We start from the raw sequence: 17608 nt of genomic DNA on the forward strand, positions 1-17608 counted from the left end.
CTCATAACAGTCTCTGCGTCTACATTTATTAATATGCATACTAGGATTAGCAATAGGAATTTAAATCAATCGTTCATTTAGAGTTGACTGGCAAATCACTCCTGCCAGAGACTCGGCGTCTCTGGCAAACCGATCCTGTATGCAAGTTGATACAACATCAATAGTCTCAATTCGAACACGTTCATGAGGCTTTACGAAAGATTTTACACAGAAAACAAAATAAAACATTATTTTAGATCACGGAAATTCCTAAAATTGTAGGTGTTGCGAACAGAAATGAAAATAGAGGAAAGGAGATCTGCAAATTTAAAGTATGGTCCAGCTCAGCGGTTCTCAACCTGGGGGTGGTCGCCCCCAAAGGGGGCTATTTGTAATTTAAGAAATAAGCAATGATGGCTACATAGGTATATGTAATATCAATTTTTAATGAAATTGCAAATACAATTGCATACATTCCTTCTATGTGATTACCAGCAAAGCTTAATGTCTGGGAACCGTTGCAGAACACTGGCAAGGTGGTGATGGTTGATGTCAACACGCACTGGTGCAAGTGTATGGAGAGGTTGGACATTTCAGTAAAAAAAATTTCTACTGTACAATTTGATCGTATTTTACTATTTAAATTGTAACAATATTAAAATACTAAGTAATTAATCCAAAGTAAAGTAAATAATTAACAATTCAAAGCAAACTTCATAGAAATATGAAACATTAGTTAATCCAATTTCCATTACATCATCATCAAGCAAATTCTTCACTTCTTGTGGCATTTCGTGTTGCAAATTGTAAGCCTTCGGTCGTAAATTTGAAATCAGAGGATCATAATTGATTAATGAATTGTTATTTATAGAACTTGTGCCCATTAGTTTTTGGCACGAATTCCTCCAAGAGGGGTGGAGTAATGGAACGTTTCTTGAGTTAAGTGTGCTTGCTGTTCCATAGGAAGTAACTGACGGAATCAAAAAATATTTAGTCCATATGTTTCCCCTAGCAGGTACAAGTGCTGATTTAATTTTGGTGGCAATAGCTCAAACGGGGACTGAGCTATCGAACGTTTTTTGTCGTCACTTGTGACTGCTATAGCTCAAGAAATAATGTACGGAATCAAACAAAAATTTATCGACAAATAGCCCTTAAAGGATACAAGAGCTGATTCTAGTTCGGCGTCAATAGCTGAAAAGGGGATGGTGCATTCGAACGTTCTTTCTTTTTCATTGAGAGTGCTATATCTTATTAACTAATGCTTCGTTCTGGATGAAGTTTGGAATAAATGTGAACCTATATGAAAACAGGCGTTAGGTCAATTTTGGCGCCAGTCGCTCCAAGGGGGGCTGATTTTTTTTTTTTTTTTTTTTTGTGCGAATAAAAATATTAGTTTTATCAATGCAACAATAAGAAAGATAAATCGTAATAGACTGTCTTCTGCGTATTTCACGTGATTTTAATTGCTCGGAAGTGATCATAGAATAAAGAAATTTTCTTTACTCTATGGAAGTGATCGGAAATAATGTCTCAATGAATTAAAATTTTTAACTGTTGCCATCTTATTTTTGTTCCCAAATTAAATATTTGTAATTAATTCAAGCAAGGCTTTTAAAATGATTGTAAGTTTTCGCTCTTTGCTTTGCTTTTGCAATCATTCGGAAATTGGGATGGTTGTCAAGTTTTTGCTTGTGTAATTTTGTTTTGATTTGGAATATTGCTTCCTCTTCAAACATGAGCAGGGAGCAGAATTCATAAGAAATAGAAGAAAGTTTCGTGATGGCCACAACATACTAGTTTCATTTGTTGATATTAAGAACTCAGAAAATACAACTTTTTGTAGTTCCTGAAATCGGCAAGCGAAACCATGTTTCTTAGCATCTTTCATGCTTTCTTTCGACACCCTACAAAGGATAAAATGAAACTGATTCTTTGAAGGAATTAAATTGAAAGGGTTTGCAATAAAAAGCAAACAATCTGAAAAATGTAAAATGATTACTTGGCTTTAATTGTCAATATCTTTTGAATATGCAGGTTTAGGCAAAAAATGAAACCGAATTATAAAAGCTGAAACGCTCTACAATGTGGGGGATTTAATAGTTTTGTTAGCGTTTGTTAGCGATTTTCGTAATTCAAAAATATATTCAAAATATTTTGAAAATTATCTCTAAAATTTTGTGATTTTCTAAGAAAGGTTTTAGGATTTGTTGTTATTTATAAGGGGCGCATAAAGCACAGCACATCACAGAATTAAAATTCTGTGAGTGCTCAAATTCGTTGAGTTTTTTAAAATGTTACCTACTGCTTACTAAGTTGTCTACTAACAAAGTAGCAAGTTAGTTCTTCAAATAAAAGGTATTATCTTCGGGTAATAATACTAAAAACTAGTTAGTTTGATTTGAATATGTCCTTAGTTTGTCAATTCAACAGTAAAAATCCAATAATAAATGGTTTAATTTTCCACCCAATGTCCAAAATTACTATAGGGCTGCCCCACTGTGCGACGGAGCGCCCTAATGCTTGGAGCACATGATGAGTGATACCAACCTCTAATAAGGATGATTCCTGGAAAGACCAACGACGGTCTATGGAAAAGAGACCGCTCAGGGTGTCAATCTGATCTTGAGGAATGGAAGGCCGACCTGTGCGCTGCAAATCCGCAGTCTCATTTCGACCTGAACGAAACGCTTTTACCCATCGTGCAGCCGTCTCGTATGGTAATGCATTTTTGTTACAAGCTTGACGAAAGGCAGCCTGTTTAGTAAATTCAGTCATACTTCCAGTAATCCTTGATAACATTATGTCATGGGTACTTTCGGTTTTAAGGACCGCTGCTCACCTATAAAAACCTTGCTTTAGAGCGATGAAAACGAGTCTTAACTTTGCCGCACAACAACTACCCTTCTAACTGGATACTGGAACGACTGTTTTTGCATCATACGCAGCAACGCGTCCACAACAGCCCCAACTCACCGTTCTCACATCTTGCATACGCGTGCCCGCTCTTCTGCGAGTTTCTAGGTGAAGTTACCACCACAGTATACTCCCGATTATCCGCGGAATTGCGTATCACGGGTACCACGGAAAAGGAAAAAAATATCCTTGCATAGAAAACATTGCGTGGTACATAAAATGTGAAACGAACGTATAAAGAGTGAAATTATATGCAGTACGTGTATTAAAAATTTAATTGTAGTTTTTGCGCCAGAGCATATAAAAGCAGTGAAGAAAGTGTACGATAAAACGCCCAGGTGAGCTAATTTATTCACCAAAACTGTACCTCACTAGTCTGAAGGACATGTGAAACAAGAGCAACAAAGGTTAAAATTTACGATTTTTTGAAACAAATTCGTCATTTATTTCTGTTTTGCAGTCGCGGGTGATTCACTCGCAGATAATCGGGAGTTCACTGTTTTTTATTTGTAACCTCTGCATTTATAGGTTCTCAAAAGGCATGCCTGAGACATCAAGATTAAACCTTTATCACAATCCGCGTCTTCTGTTGGTCATCTCTTTTGACAGCTAGTGGTGAATCTTCCCACCTCTCAACGGCTAGGCAAAGAAAGATGTGAAAGAGTACACTCACCTGCCTGAGAATAGCGAAGAAGACGTCCATGTGAGAACTCAAATCGACTCCATCGGGTCCAGACAGCTGACCTTCATCTGTGGAACGTTGCTCATCGAACACATCCAGCTGGACAGCTAAGTCCGGATTAGCACCTTGCTGACACTGTTTCCTGAAACGGAGAACAAACGAACTCAGAACATTTGACGAAAGTGGACTTAAATGACATAAAAGTCAAAACATTCTGATCTGTCGAGGCTACTGAGCATTCTCAGAAAGTTTGAACGCAATATCTTGTTAAACTGGAGTGCTGGTGAAACCGGGGGTACATGGCACTGAGAAAGTACATCGAAAAAAAGTTGTACAAGACAAAATAAAAGGGGGAAATTTTGTTTGTAATCTTTTTTGCTTCTGCAATGAAGCTCATTACGTAATAAATATCGTTATTTGTTTCGCTTTGTTTCAAAACGAGTTTGTCACTCACTAGATGAAGACTGAAACTTTTTCAGGGATCGAAATTCAATGGAACTTTTACGAAGGTATGAAACAGAATTTCCATTTCGTTTACATTGGTCAGAATACTCCCCAGAATTCCGAAGAAGTAAAAAGTGATTTACTTGTTAGGAAGGGTTATTCATAATGTAACGGATTCGGTGCGACTTCAACTTTCTTGAAATGAAGACACAGTTCTTGATAAAAGCACAGGAAATTTATTTACACTATGTACAGGAAAGATCGTCAACAACTGCTAAATTATTCATCAGCAATTAAGCAATTATCACACAACACCGTAAACTCAACGTTTACACACGTATTTACTTCCAAATACGAAAACAACACAGCGAAATGCCTCGCAATAAACAGAGCAAAAATGCTCTCCAGTTCGAAATATCAATCGAAACTCCCCTCGTTTACCCATCGCTAACGGCTTATATAGACACCGAAAAGAAATTTCTCAAATATTCCACACGCTTCTGTAAAGTAGTAGACCGTTATCAAATTTTATCAATGAACAAAAAGGAAATAGGGGTCGTATACTTTAGCCATATGAAAAAGGGGTTGTATATTCATTACGGGAAACTATTTACAGGTTACGTTCCTACAATAATTACTATTTACAGAATTTGTAACATTGCCCCCTTCCTAAGGACTGCACGTCCCGGGCAGTACAATCCCCAGAAAGGGTGCCAAACTTCTATCACAAGTTCACAAATACACACATTAAATAATAACCAATAGTGCACAGGAAACACAATAATAACAAGAAATATTACTAAACATTAAAAGCAAAAAAATTATTTACAACTTTTATGCTATCAACCATGGTTGTTTACGTAATACTCATGAACTATGGCCATAGTATGGGGCTAACCGATCATAATGTACAACCCTAGGTTTTGCATTAGGTGATTTTTGGATCCTCACTACGACGTCATTTAGTCGGTTAAGGACTTTGTAGAGTCCATCCCAATGCGACTGCAATTTGGGTGACAGACCTTTCCGTCGGATGGGATTCCATAACCAAACCTTGTCGCCTTCGTTGAATTCATGTCCAGTAGACCTTGTGTCGTATCGGGTCTTCATCTTCTCCGCCGCGATGTTGATTCGCTCTCGTGCGAAGTTATGAACGTTTTCCAACCGGGCCTGGAGATCCTGGATGTACTCCTCAGGCGATGCAGGCGCATCCGGAGGACGACCGAAGACGAAATCACAAGGTAGCCTTAGCTCTCGTCCGCAGAGCATCTGAGATGGGGCATATCCGGTAGTCTCGTGGACAGCACTGCGGTAGGCCAGCAGGAACAAAGGTAGCTTCTTGTCCCAGTCCTGTTGATTTCTGGATACCATAAGCGAGAGATTATTTAGGATTGTGCGGTAAAATCTCTCCACCATGCCGTCCGATTGTGGGTGTAGTGGTGTTGTCCTAGTTTTCTCAATTCCGAAAATTTGACATAGGCCCTTAAACACAGCAGAGATGAAATTCCTCCCTTGATCGGAATGAATCTGCAAAGGTGTTCCATATCTCGAGATCCAATGTTGGACTAGAGTCTCTGCTACGGTGGTAGCTTCTTGATCTGGAATGGGATACGCTTCGGGCCATTTGGTGAAATAGTCGATGGAAACAAGAATGTATTTTTTCCCATCAGCAGTTCTTGGTAGAGGACCCAGGATGTCGATCCCAATTCGTTCGAAAGGAGCTCCAACGTTGTACAGACGTAGCTTCCCTCTGCTTCTTTTCTTCGGTCCTTTACGAGCAGCACAGGCGTCACAAGAATGGCACCACTTCTCCACGTCATCCTTCGCCTTGCTCCAGAAGAAGCGCTCCCGAACTTTATTGAGGGTTTTCAACACACCAAAATGTCCTCCAGTCGCACTACTATGTATTTCTTTCAGAACATCTGAAATCCTTGATCGGGGAAGTAGTAACTGCCACCTAGACGTTTTGCCGTCCTCAGATTCCTATTTTCGGTACAGTACGCCGTTCCGTAAATGGAGTGAATTCCGTAAAGCCCAGTATCTTTTTGTTGCAGGACTAAAGATGGAAACGTCCTGCCAGCTAGGTCGCCGACTGTCACTCTCCATGAACTCCAAAATTGGTTTTATGTCGGGGTCTTCAAGTTGATCTTTTCGAAGTTGGTCGTCACTCCATGGATCAGGTTCTGAAGATGTTGGAGTCACTGTCACCTGATAGGCAGTAGGGCTAGTCGTTCCATACTGTTTCTCGATTCGGGAATAATAATTGCATTTCTCAGGACAGGGTCTCCTTGATAAAGCGTCTGCATTACCGTGAGACAACCCTTTTCGGTGCTTGATCTCCATGTCATATTCCTGGAGCCGCTGTATCCACCTGGCTATCTGGCCTTCTGGATTCCTGAAGTTCAAAAGCCAAGTTAACGAGGCATGATCTGTCCGAAGCAGAAATTTTCGGCCGTAGAGGTAATGATAGAAGTGTTCTACAGCTTTCACTATGGCCAGTAACTCCTTTCTGGTGACGCAGTAATTTCGCTCCGACTTTGATAAGCATTTGCTCCAGTAAGCGATGACATGTTCATTGCCGTCAATTTCTTGGGATAAAACAGCTCCAATTCCCTCGTTGCTCGCATCAGTGTCCAGGATGAAGGATTTTTCAGGCTGAGGATAGGCGAGGATAGGCGTTGATGTTAAAGCCTCCTTCAGTCGTAGAAATGCATCTTCGCATTCTTTGGACCATTCAAACTTTTGCTTGCTCTCCGTCAGCTTATGCAAAGGTCGTGCAATGTTGGAAAAACCCCTCACAAACTTCCTGTAGTACGTGCAGAGCCCCAGGAAACTTCGCAACTGATGGATGTTTTCGGGACGACTCCAACTCCTGACCGCAGATACCTTCTCTGGATCGGTTTGTACACCCTCAGAAGAGATGATGTGACCAAGGTAGTTCACTTCCCGGCGGAACAAATTACATTTGGACGGGCTTAACTTCAGATTGGCTTCCTTAAGCTTTTGCAGCACCTTCCTAAGATTTGCCAGATGTTCTTCGAAACTGCGTCCCACGATGATGATATCGTCTAAGTAGACCAGACAGGATTCGTAGGAAAGTCCTCTTAACACTGTCTCCATAAGACGCTCGAACGTAGCTGGTGCATTGCAGAGGCCGAAGGGCATCACTTTAAACTGCCATAAGCCTTGTACAGTTGTAAACGCTGTCTTCTCTCGGTCATCAGGGTGTATCTCAACCTGCCAGTAGCCGCTCTTCAAGTCCAGGGTCGAAAACCACTTGTGTCCGGAAAGAGTGTCTAAGGTGTCGTCTATCCGTGGAAGAGGGTAACTGTCTTTCTTGGTGATTTCATTCAGCCGTCGGTAATCGACACAAAATCTGGTGGAGCCATTTTCTTTCGGACTAAGACGATGGGAGAGGCCCAAGGACTGGATGAAAGTTCGATTACATCATTCTCCTTCATCTCTTTCAGGAGGGTCTCAACCTCTTCCTTCTTGGCGAACGGTAGTCGTCTTGGATGCTGTTTAATAGGGAGGTGTTCTCCAGTGTAGATCCTATGCTGCGTTAAATTCGTCCTGCCCACATCCTCCGATGTAGATGAAAACAGATGCTTGAAGTCCTCCACCAATTGTTCCGCAGCAGTTCTTTGATCTTTCGATAATGGCGCACTCCCAATTAACTTCGATGTCAAGGACTCAGAAGACACAGTCTCGGGGGAATTGATTCTTCTAATGATGCAGTTTACTGGAGTACAAGTTGCCAACACTTCACCTTTTCGTATATTCCTTGGCCTTTCACTCACGTTGGCGACTCTCACAGAAATTACATCCTTAGAAAGGTCCACAAGCGTAGATGCTACCAGCACTCCTTTTGGGTTATTGCTTAAGTTGGGGTATTCAATGAGTCCAAATCGAAAAATATTGCTTTCTTCCATGGAGCCAGGTATTAATGATTCTGACCTTGAGGGAATCGATGTATCTGTTTGCGCTATTATTTGATGAGCGGATTTTACATCATTTTCTGCGTTGAAGATGGCTATGTCTTCTCTCATCGAGTGCAGTTCATTAGTCTTGAAGTCAAGGGTGAAGTCGTATTTCTTTAAAAAGTCCAATCAGAGAATGGAGGGGTCCGTGATATCAGCAACGAATGCCGTATGATGGTAGGTGGCATTCCCAAACACTATTTCCAAGTCCACTTTACCCTCAATCTCAATTTTGTCACCTGTCACCGTCTGGAGACTTACGCGTGGCGATGTCCACAACAGTTTCAATCCAAATTCACGAGCCACATCTGTCCTAACGATTGTCACATTGGCTCCAGTGTCGACAATCAGTTTGCAAGGATTTCCATTTACATGTGCGTAAATGAAAAGTCCATCACTGCCACTACTAGAAGAGGAAATCTGCAGAGCTCTGGTGGTGGTGTTTTCCTTCCCTCGCGTAGCATGGCGAGCCGGACAACTCCTTCGCAGGTGCCCTGCACTACCGCATTTCCAGCACTTCTGCTCTTGTTTCTTTTGGGCTGTTATGCTGTTCAGATGTCTTGCCAAGTCACCGAGTTGTCTCTCAAGTTCAGCGAGATGGGACGACCTGGAATCAGACTCCTCAGCTGCCAGAGTACGGATGGGATGGCGATCCACACGGGTTGCTCCTTGGGCGGCCTCGTATCTCATCGCATACACCAAAGCAGATTTCAGGTCGTTTACATCCGCCATCCGGAGGGCTTTCTGGATTTCAGGATTTCGAACTCCGTCGATGAAGTAGTTGAGTGCTAAGTTGTCTCGAACATCCGCAGGACAGTCGCAAAAAGCAAGATGAGACAGTCTCTCGATGTCCGCCGCTAGCTCTTGCAGGGATTCCCCGGTTTTCTGGAAACGGGACTTCAACTGGAGTTGGCTGAAATCTTTCTGGCACTTCTCACCGAAGCGAAGCTCCAACGCAGCTGTGAGGGCGGCGAAATCCAGGCGCTGGCTGTCAGGAAGGGTCTGAAGAATGTCCGCTGCGTCACCTCTCAGGGATGCTGCAAGATGGCAGGCCTTGGTAGCAGAGTCCCATCCGTTCGCTTCCGCCACTATCATGAACTGAGTTTTGTAAACCTGCCACGAAGTTTTCCCATCAAATGTGGCAAGTTTAATGGACGGTCGAGCAACCGATGTGGGAGCGCCAAACTGTACAGAGCTGCTTTCCGCGGTCGCCAATCTCCTTTCCACGTCCTTAAAGATCTCTTCTTTAATTAGATGAAATCTTCTATCTTCTTCTTCAAATTTATTTTCTACAGCATTGAATCGGCTTCCAACGTTATCAAATTTTTCTTCAATAGTATCAACTCGATGCTCTATGTCATTAAATTTATTTTCCATCACAGTCTTTACCGAAATAAGGTCGTTTTTAATTTCTTCTTGGTTAGACGTTAAGTCCTTTTTCAGCACCGTTAAATCGCTTTTTAACTGGTCTTGATTTGCCAACATACTTGCAGTCAGATCACTTTTTAATTGTTCTTGATTAGCCGCCATATCATTTTTTAATTGTTCTTGATTAGCCGCCATATCATTTTTTAATTGTTCTTGATTTGCAGTAAAACTTGCAGTCAAATCACTTTTTAATTGGTCTTGATTAGCCGCCAATTCATTTTTAACAGAGTTGATTGCATCAAGAAGTTGTTTTAATTGTTCATCCATTGCGCGAGTAATCACCATAAAATTAAAGTCCAAATTCAAAAAGTTTTTATGAAAAAATGTCCAAAGCCACACTTACTCCAAGAAAGTCCTAAAGTAGCCCCACGTTGGGCGCCAAATTGTAACGGATTCGGTGCGACTTCCACTTTCTTGAAATGAAGACACAGTTCTTGATAAAAGCACAGGAAATTTATTTACACTATGTACAGGAAAGATCGTCAACAACTGCTAAATTATTCATCAGCAATTAAGCAATTATCACACAACACCGTAAACTCAACGTTTACACACGTATTTACTTCCAAATACGAAAACAACACAGCGAAATGCCTCGCAATAAACAGAGCAAAAATGCTCTCAGTTCGAAATATCAATCGAAACTAACTGTTTATCCATCGCTAACGGCTTAAATACACCGAAAAGAAATTTCTCAAATATTCCACACGCTTCTGTAAAGTAGTAGACCGTTATCAAATTTTATCAATGAACAAAAAGGAAATAGGGATCGTATACTTTAGCCATATGAAAAAGGGGTTGTATATTCATTACGGGAAACTATTTACAGGTTACGTTCCTACAATAATTACTATTTACAGAATTTGTAACAATAATTTTTGTAATGGTGACTAAAACGTGTTGCAGGAACATATTGACTCAGTGAAGACAATCGGTTTTCATCATTAAACCAATCATATTCTCCTTTTTTTTTTTTTTAGTATTTACAAACTAAATGTGACGGTTTTATGGAATTTTTGTTCAAATGGGCCATTGATAGGAACTTTCTCTTCTGCAAAGAAGTAGTTTTTTGTTCTTTATCATTCTTTCCAACATCATCTTTCAAAATTAGCAACATTTAATGTCCTATACAAGTATGTGTTACAAATATCACTATAACAACAGCTACGTTTAATATGGGAAACTTGCAATAATGTATTAATTCTTCGATCAAGACAGGACACGCGTTTCCAACTTTTTCAGGGAATATTTCCAACAGCTCAATTTAAAACGGAAAAAACGAATCTATATCATTATTCATTTCAACTTGACATCAACTAGTTTGATGATAAATGGGATAAAGTTTTTTTTCTATTTTCTTTTTTTTCAAATGCTTGGTTAAGAAATCATGCACGATTTTCTGTTATTTTTTCACTTCCTTTCACTTGCCTGCTTAATTAAATTTATATTCAAGAATATGTTTTTTTTCCTTCTTTTACTTGAGCTACACATATTTCTGCTACTCTATAACTGCATACAAGAGAAATGCATTTGGAGGCTTGCCAAAGATTTGAACCGTTGCCATCAGTGCTGTGAAATAAATTAATGTTGTTGCTTTTTCATCATAGAGACGTAACGTGTTCTCCATGAGTAATGGCTGTGGATTAAGTTTTCACTCGATATCGGAAATGCAAATCATTCATTCCGACATTTTCCATTGCATTAAATAATCATTTGCTTCGGTGTTAAACACATTTCCAAGAACGCTGAGTTGTCTTTAAAAATTAGGAAAATTGCGCATAAAAAAACGCGTGTGAAAGATTATAGAGGAAATTAGGAAGAAACTTTTCACACGTTGAACTTCACACAAAGCTTTTCAATGATGCCATTTTTCAGATTTGAGTACATCTCTTTAATCAATAAGCCGCAACTACTACGTCTGTTGCTGGCAAAAAGTTTTGGTTTTTGCAAAATTTTGACACCTAAACTACATTTGAAATACCAGTTGTTATGGAGAAAGTAAAACATAAGTTTTAGATTGCAATTTAAAGTTTACATCCGTTGATAATAAAAATTAAAAAATTCGTCATGTTTTTACTTCAACTCGTCTCATGAATGTTAAAATTTTCTCTACAAATTCTTGGTTTCTGTTGCTTTTTCTTTTCTTTTTAAGAGGGGTCAGGGTCAATCTCGCCTCCTGGGGTAGGCGAACTAGGCGGCCGATTGGGGCGGCAAATTTTTAGGGGCGGCAAATTTCGGGGCGGCAAATTTCGAATTCTCGGCGGCAAATTTTTCGGGGTGGCAAATTTTAGGGGCGGCAAATTTCGAAGTTGAAACATTTGTGTTTTAAGTATGAATATCTGTTTCAGCGCCATAAGATTCACTAAGGCTTCAGTATTAAAAAGAAAAAATAATTTGAAGTGTGTACCAGTGCTTGGACACATGGGCACTAGAGTGGATCGAAAAAAAATGAAATTTCGAATCTTAATTTGGAATACCCACCAAAAGCTGTGCATATGTAAGAACAATACACATGTAAAATATTATTAAGTTTGAAGAACTCCTTGAGGGTCCTACCAAGGCTTGAACTTCTCCAAAAATAGGAAAAAATGTCAATTTTCCAAAATTTTAGTGAAAATAATAAGGTTTAAAATTTTTGTTATAATACGGTTAAAATGCTTCCTTTGAACACTCTTTTCATGTATCTTCACAATTATTTACAGTCTTTGCACCATTAAGTTTCGCGAAATCAACCAAAAACTGACTTTTTTTTAAAGTTTTTTTGCACATTGCAATAGTTCTTCTTTTAAAGTCCAGTTTTCTTTTTTACAACGCCTGTACAGAATACAGTTTTAAACGGAAGTGAAGTTAAACTTTATTACATTAACTGCCCAGCATCCACTTAAAACAGGTGGCTGCATTTCGAGTTCCATTCTACTTTTTCCATCTGCCGTGCCACATGTATTAAGCATAAATTTATTACTCATTTTGCATTAGAAATAAACTATCAAAATCATTTAGTTGTATTAACTAAAGAAAACAAAGAGAGAAGTGCATTGGTTACAAAGAATGTATATCTACTCACACACAGTCGCTCTGACATATAAGCATCAGTATTTAACAAAATGAGGGACTTGAAAAGTATCAGTTAGTTAAAGCCAGAGAAAACAGTAGTTCGTCACATCCATTCATGAAACCCATTTGAAATCATTTTTTGATTCAAACGATGACATGATACTTCGAGATTTGATTTTTGCTCTAATGAAGCCATCTCCTGTCGATTGACTTATCATAAACAAATAAGCTTCTGTAACCACCACGTTCCTCCACCTGAGTGTGACAGGAGAACTAAACGAACGCAAAATTGGCGTTGGTGTTTTCAATCTATTGTTGAAGACTTTCATTAAATATCTCAGCTAAAATAGAAGAGGGGTGGCAGTTATTGCACATTCCGGTTGATAACATCAGAGTAGTCTGATGCGTTTAAGTTAATCCTTGAATTATAGAATACTCTTATTTCTTCATGAACAGAAGCCCATTGTCTGGCCTTCAAAATCTTCGCAAAATCAGTTCTCTGATGTACTTCGTTCATCAGTGATCACTGTCAAGAGAATATTTTCCGGGTGGCAAAAATAGGCATTTCGTTGAATAACAGGATCAATAATTTTTCCCGATTTTCACTCACGTAACGAGATGCTGTAATAACACTGATGAGGAACAGCAAAATTTTGTTTCAATTCCAGAAGAAGAAAAATTTGCAATGGCTATACTCCCGCCAACAGAGCCATCAACATTTTTTGGTGTTGATATCACTTCAAAAGTGGAACAAATGAGGCCTTCTCTGCCAACGCTATCAAGAGTGTGCTACCAATACGGCATTTCTGACAGATGTGCGATGTGCTGCAGCATTTGCTTCAGAAACATTACAGGATTTTGGTACTGTGTCAAATAATTATCGCTCTAAAGTCGTTGATAGGAATAAAATTCGAAGACAGCGACAGAAGTTTCACAGGTATCACAGACGAAGTACGTGCTTCTCTTCAAAACCTGCAATCTAGAAGTGAAAGGGTTTGAAAAGTACATTTTTCGATAGCCGAAAAGACAAAACTATGACAAAAAGAAATGGTTGGAGACAGATACCATAGAAGAACCATAAGCGAGGAATCCATAGTTGAAAAATCCAATTCTCTTTATTTGGGTCATGTGATTCCAACTTCTGGAACGGGAAAACATGTCGCGACAGCAATGTGATTTTTGAACTGAAAATTTGTTGAGGCCGTGAGGATCTTTCAACTTTTGACTGTGATAGCACGGCCACAAATACCAGAAAAAAAGAACGGTGCAATTACGGCCATAGAGAATAAAATTGGACGTCCTGTCCCATGGTCAATGTGCGAACTGCATACGAGCAGCCTTTGCGTCGCTTGTTCACATTACTTGATGGTGAAACTGCTGGTCCATGTGAATGTTCGCAGGACCAATAAGTAAATTGCTAGAAAGGTGCGACAATTTACCACTGGTCCAGTTTGAAGCAATTACGCTCCTTGTCGTAGGTGCTGGGCTTTTAATATAATAAAGTATAATTTTATTTCCATTTAAAACTGCATTCTGCACAGTCATTGCAAAAAAAAAAGGGACTTTAAAAGAAAAAATACCGCAATGTGCAAAAAGGCTTGAAAAAAGTCAGTTTTTGGAAATTTCACGAAATTTTACAAACTTGTTGCGAACCTAATACTGCAAAGAATGTAAATAATTTTGAAGATACATGAAAAGCGTATTAAAAAGAAACACTTCAATGGTATTAGAACAAAAATTTTGAACCTTATTATTTTCATAAAAATTTTGGAAAACTGACATTTTTTCCTATTTTTGGAGAAATTCAAGCCTTGGTAGGACCCTAAAGGAGTTCTTCAAACTTGATAATATTTTACATGTGTATTATTCTTACACATGCACAGTTTTTGGTGAGTATTCCAAATTCGAAATTTCATTTTTTTCGATCCACCCTAATGGGCACCCATATGCAAAATTGTAAGGGGGGGGGCTCAGATATTTTCTCCAAGGTTTAGCTGGATATTTTCCCCATGGAAACCAATTTCAAGACAGAAGTTCTTAAAATTTGACATTTTAAATAATTTATTCATTAATAGCTGGAAAAGAAATGTTTTTACATTTTTGTTAAGAAAAAAGTACTAAAAGCAAGGAAGTTCTAATTTCAAAGGGGGGGGGGAGGCGTTCGAGTCCCCGCTTGCCCCCCTATATGGGTGCCTAGCCTTGGACATGAAAAGCATAATTTGGAATTTAATCGGAAATTTCGTAATTTTAGAGGTGGCAAATGGCGTGATTTAAGTCTTTTGAAAATATTAATAACTGTTTCATGGCATAAGATGCACTATTTTAATGTTAAAAAGATAATTTAGTGTGTATTTAATAATAAGTGTGTACCAGTGCTTGGATATGCAAAACCCAGTTTGGAATTTTAACTAGAAACTCACTTTAATTTTTGAGAAATTCACTATTATTTCTATTTTATTATAATTATTATTATCCAATGGGGGGGTGGGGGGGCAGCACTTACTAATATCGCCTAGGGTGGCAAAAAAATACTATAGCCGTCTCTGGGTAGGATAGATATTGTAAGCGTTTAAGATAAATCCGGTTTGCCCTCAATTTATTTTAGATGTAAAGTTTTTTTTTTAATTAATTAATTAATTTTTTTGTTGCAGTTTGTTTTGAATGTTTTAATGCTAAACTTTTCAATAAACGCGAGAATTTATAATCTAATTATTTCTTTTAACCGACGATGTTTCTTTTGGTATCTTAAACCTTAAGTATTGTGCGGTTTTGGCAAGTTGAGCTATGACCTTGACAATATATATCTTTTTGAGAAGTTCAGTGAAAAAGGTACGTGCTATTAGTGCAGATTTGAGTTGGAATAATTTTGCAAAACTAATATGAAAGTAACCCAAACTCAACTGGGCATTAATTATCCTTTCCCGAAGAAGAGGTAAACATCGTCAGGGTCATAGCTCAACTTATCGGAGACACACTATACGCTTGTCTGAAAGGGCTTTCTTTATTATCATTTATTTACCGACAGAGCCCTATAGATCATTGAAGCACATAGTTCCAGGCACAGACCTTCGCTCCGCAGGAAAGATTTACTTGCCAGTTATGCAATCAGTATCTTTGCGAAAGGCAGAATCTCATTCTCATTAATCACAAGAAATAGAAGGTACACCTACCTAAATCTGTTAAGGACCTCTAGAATCTTCAAACCTGAAAGAGAGAAAAGATTAAAGTCACAGTCACTGCAATCAAACATAAGAAAAAAAAGCGAATGACGAAATTAAGTTAATATGAATAAAGCTCTCCGTGAGCAACCATTATATCGTCGCCTCCATAGACTAATAATAAGAATAGACCGAGCTTTCTCATTCTTGCTGATGAAGAAAATTGGTTCATAGATGTATCATGTGACTAGTGGAAGGGCTTGGCGAAGACTTTGGCAGCATGGTTGCTAGATGGCAGCATTACCTATAGTTTGGCACAAGACATGTATTTTAAGACAATGTGTTTTCATTAAAAAAAACTTCCAGGTGCAGAGATTGAACTGTTTTTCTTTTAGTTATGCATTATTTTGACATTAGTAATAGTTTTTGATCAGTTTCCGGTAACTTTTATTTCATTTGGAGCTGTCAGCGTTGGCGTGAACGAAATGGCGTAAACGTTTTGCGTTAACGCAAAAATGTACTAATCGGTATCTTAAATTGAAACTAGGTAAAAATCTTACCGTTTGCTGATTCTTCTTGGTCGCTTGCATCTTTTATGGCTTAGAGAGTTATTGAAATTGACTAAAGAAAATGCACAATACTATCTAAACGAAAAACTCACTATATTAACAAAATATTTACAACTTAGAATAACAAATTTACAAATCGGACTCCATAAAAGATCATTTTTCCGTGTTCCATCAATTCTATTTATTTTATTTCGCGCTGGCGTTGATCGTCTGCTACGATTAACGTCCGCTGTTGCTAGGATATCCACCAGTCACATGGTTTGGTTTATGAGCAGCAAAAGGGTTGCCATAGCTCGGTCTACTCTTATTATTAGTCTATGGTCGCCTCAGAGCAACAGAAGAATATCTCATTGTTCTTCCTGGGATTAGTTGTCTTAGTGTTGCTCTGAAGCGACGATATGTATTTTGTTCACTTCAAAATTGTCATTAATGGGCCGTGTCCACCCGTGTGAAATCACAGTAGTTAGGTGCTGAATTTAAATTAGATTGAAACGGCAACAAAATATATCAGCGCGACAGTCTGCTGCTACTTTATGTGGTAACTGTAAGGACTTATCCTCAGACTATAATGAAAAAATCGATGCACTAAGAAGACATGGGCGCTCAAATGCAAAGTTGAAAGGGGGGGCTCAAATATTTCCCCCGTGGTTTAGCTATATATTTTCCTCGTGGAAACTAATTTCAGGACAGATTAAGAGTCATTAAAATTTGACATTTTTAACAACTTATTCATTAATGGCTGGAGAAGAAATGTTTTTACATTTTTGCAAGGAAAAAGGTACTAAAAGCAAGAAAGTTCTAATTTCAGGGGGGGGGGGGCTCGAGTCCCCCCTTGCCCCCCTATATGGGCGCCCTTGCAAGAAAAAGTTTTCAGAATGGAACGAAATTTTACATACGTGAGTGAGAACAACAGTGATATTAGAAAGTGATTGCAAAAAGAAAACAAAATGATTATCTATTGCAGGAAAAATCCCAAATGAATGGAAGGTGCCCTGTTGGACTGTTGGCGAGGATTGAGGTTGAAAAGTATTGTACCATGTAATACCTGCATCATTTTGTTTCACATTTACTGCAAGATGGTCCTACTCCGAACAAACTCGCTGACTCTTCAGCTTGCCATCCAAAGTAATCCCAGATGTACTTGATCTGTGACAAAACAGTAGATTGAGCAGGCCAGAGAAGGTAATAACGTGGAAAAGGAAGTCTCCTGACACCTTTGCTGTGTGTGACAGAGCATTTTCCTGTCAAAAAATGGCTTCAGGGAGTCTCGCCATGAGTGCCAACATATATGCATCTGAAACAGGCCACGAACGTAACGTTACGCTGTCATGGTGTTGCGGATCAATATTAAGAGCATCCATGTTTCGTATATGATAGTGCCCTACAACATCGCCCCAG

At 38.9% G+C, this 17608-nt stretch overlaps 1 protein-coding gene across 1 annotated transcript in view; it reads right to left on the reverse strand.

Annotated features, from left to right (window-relative positions):
- LOC129231621 (inverted formin-2-like) overlaps positions 1-17608 on the reverse strand; it is a 220468-nt gene that overhangs the window by 82004 nt on the left and 120856 nt on the right. Inside the window, exons 5-6 of the mRNA XM_054865990.1 lie at positions 15654-15687; positions 3569-3719 (exon numbers count right to left, since the gene is read on the reverse strand). Coding sequence (XP_054721965.1) covers positions 3569-3719; positions 15654-15687 — 185 coding nt within the window. The remainder of the gene's footprint in view (positions 1-3568; positions 3720-15653; positions 15688-17608) is intronic.

This window comes from Uloborus diversus, chromosome 1 (assembly GCF_026930045.1).
Source record: "Uloborus diversus isolate 005 chromosome 1, Udiv.v.3.1, whole genome shotgun sequence".
Lineage (NCBI taxonomy): Eukaryota > Metazoa > Arthropoda > Arachnida > Araneae > Uloboridae > Uloborus > Uloborus diversus.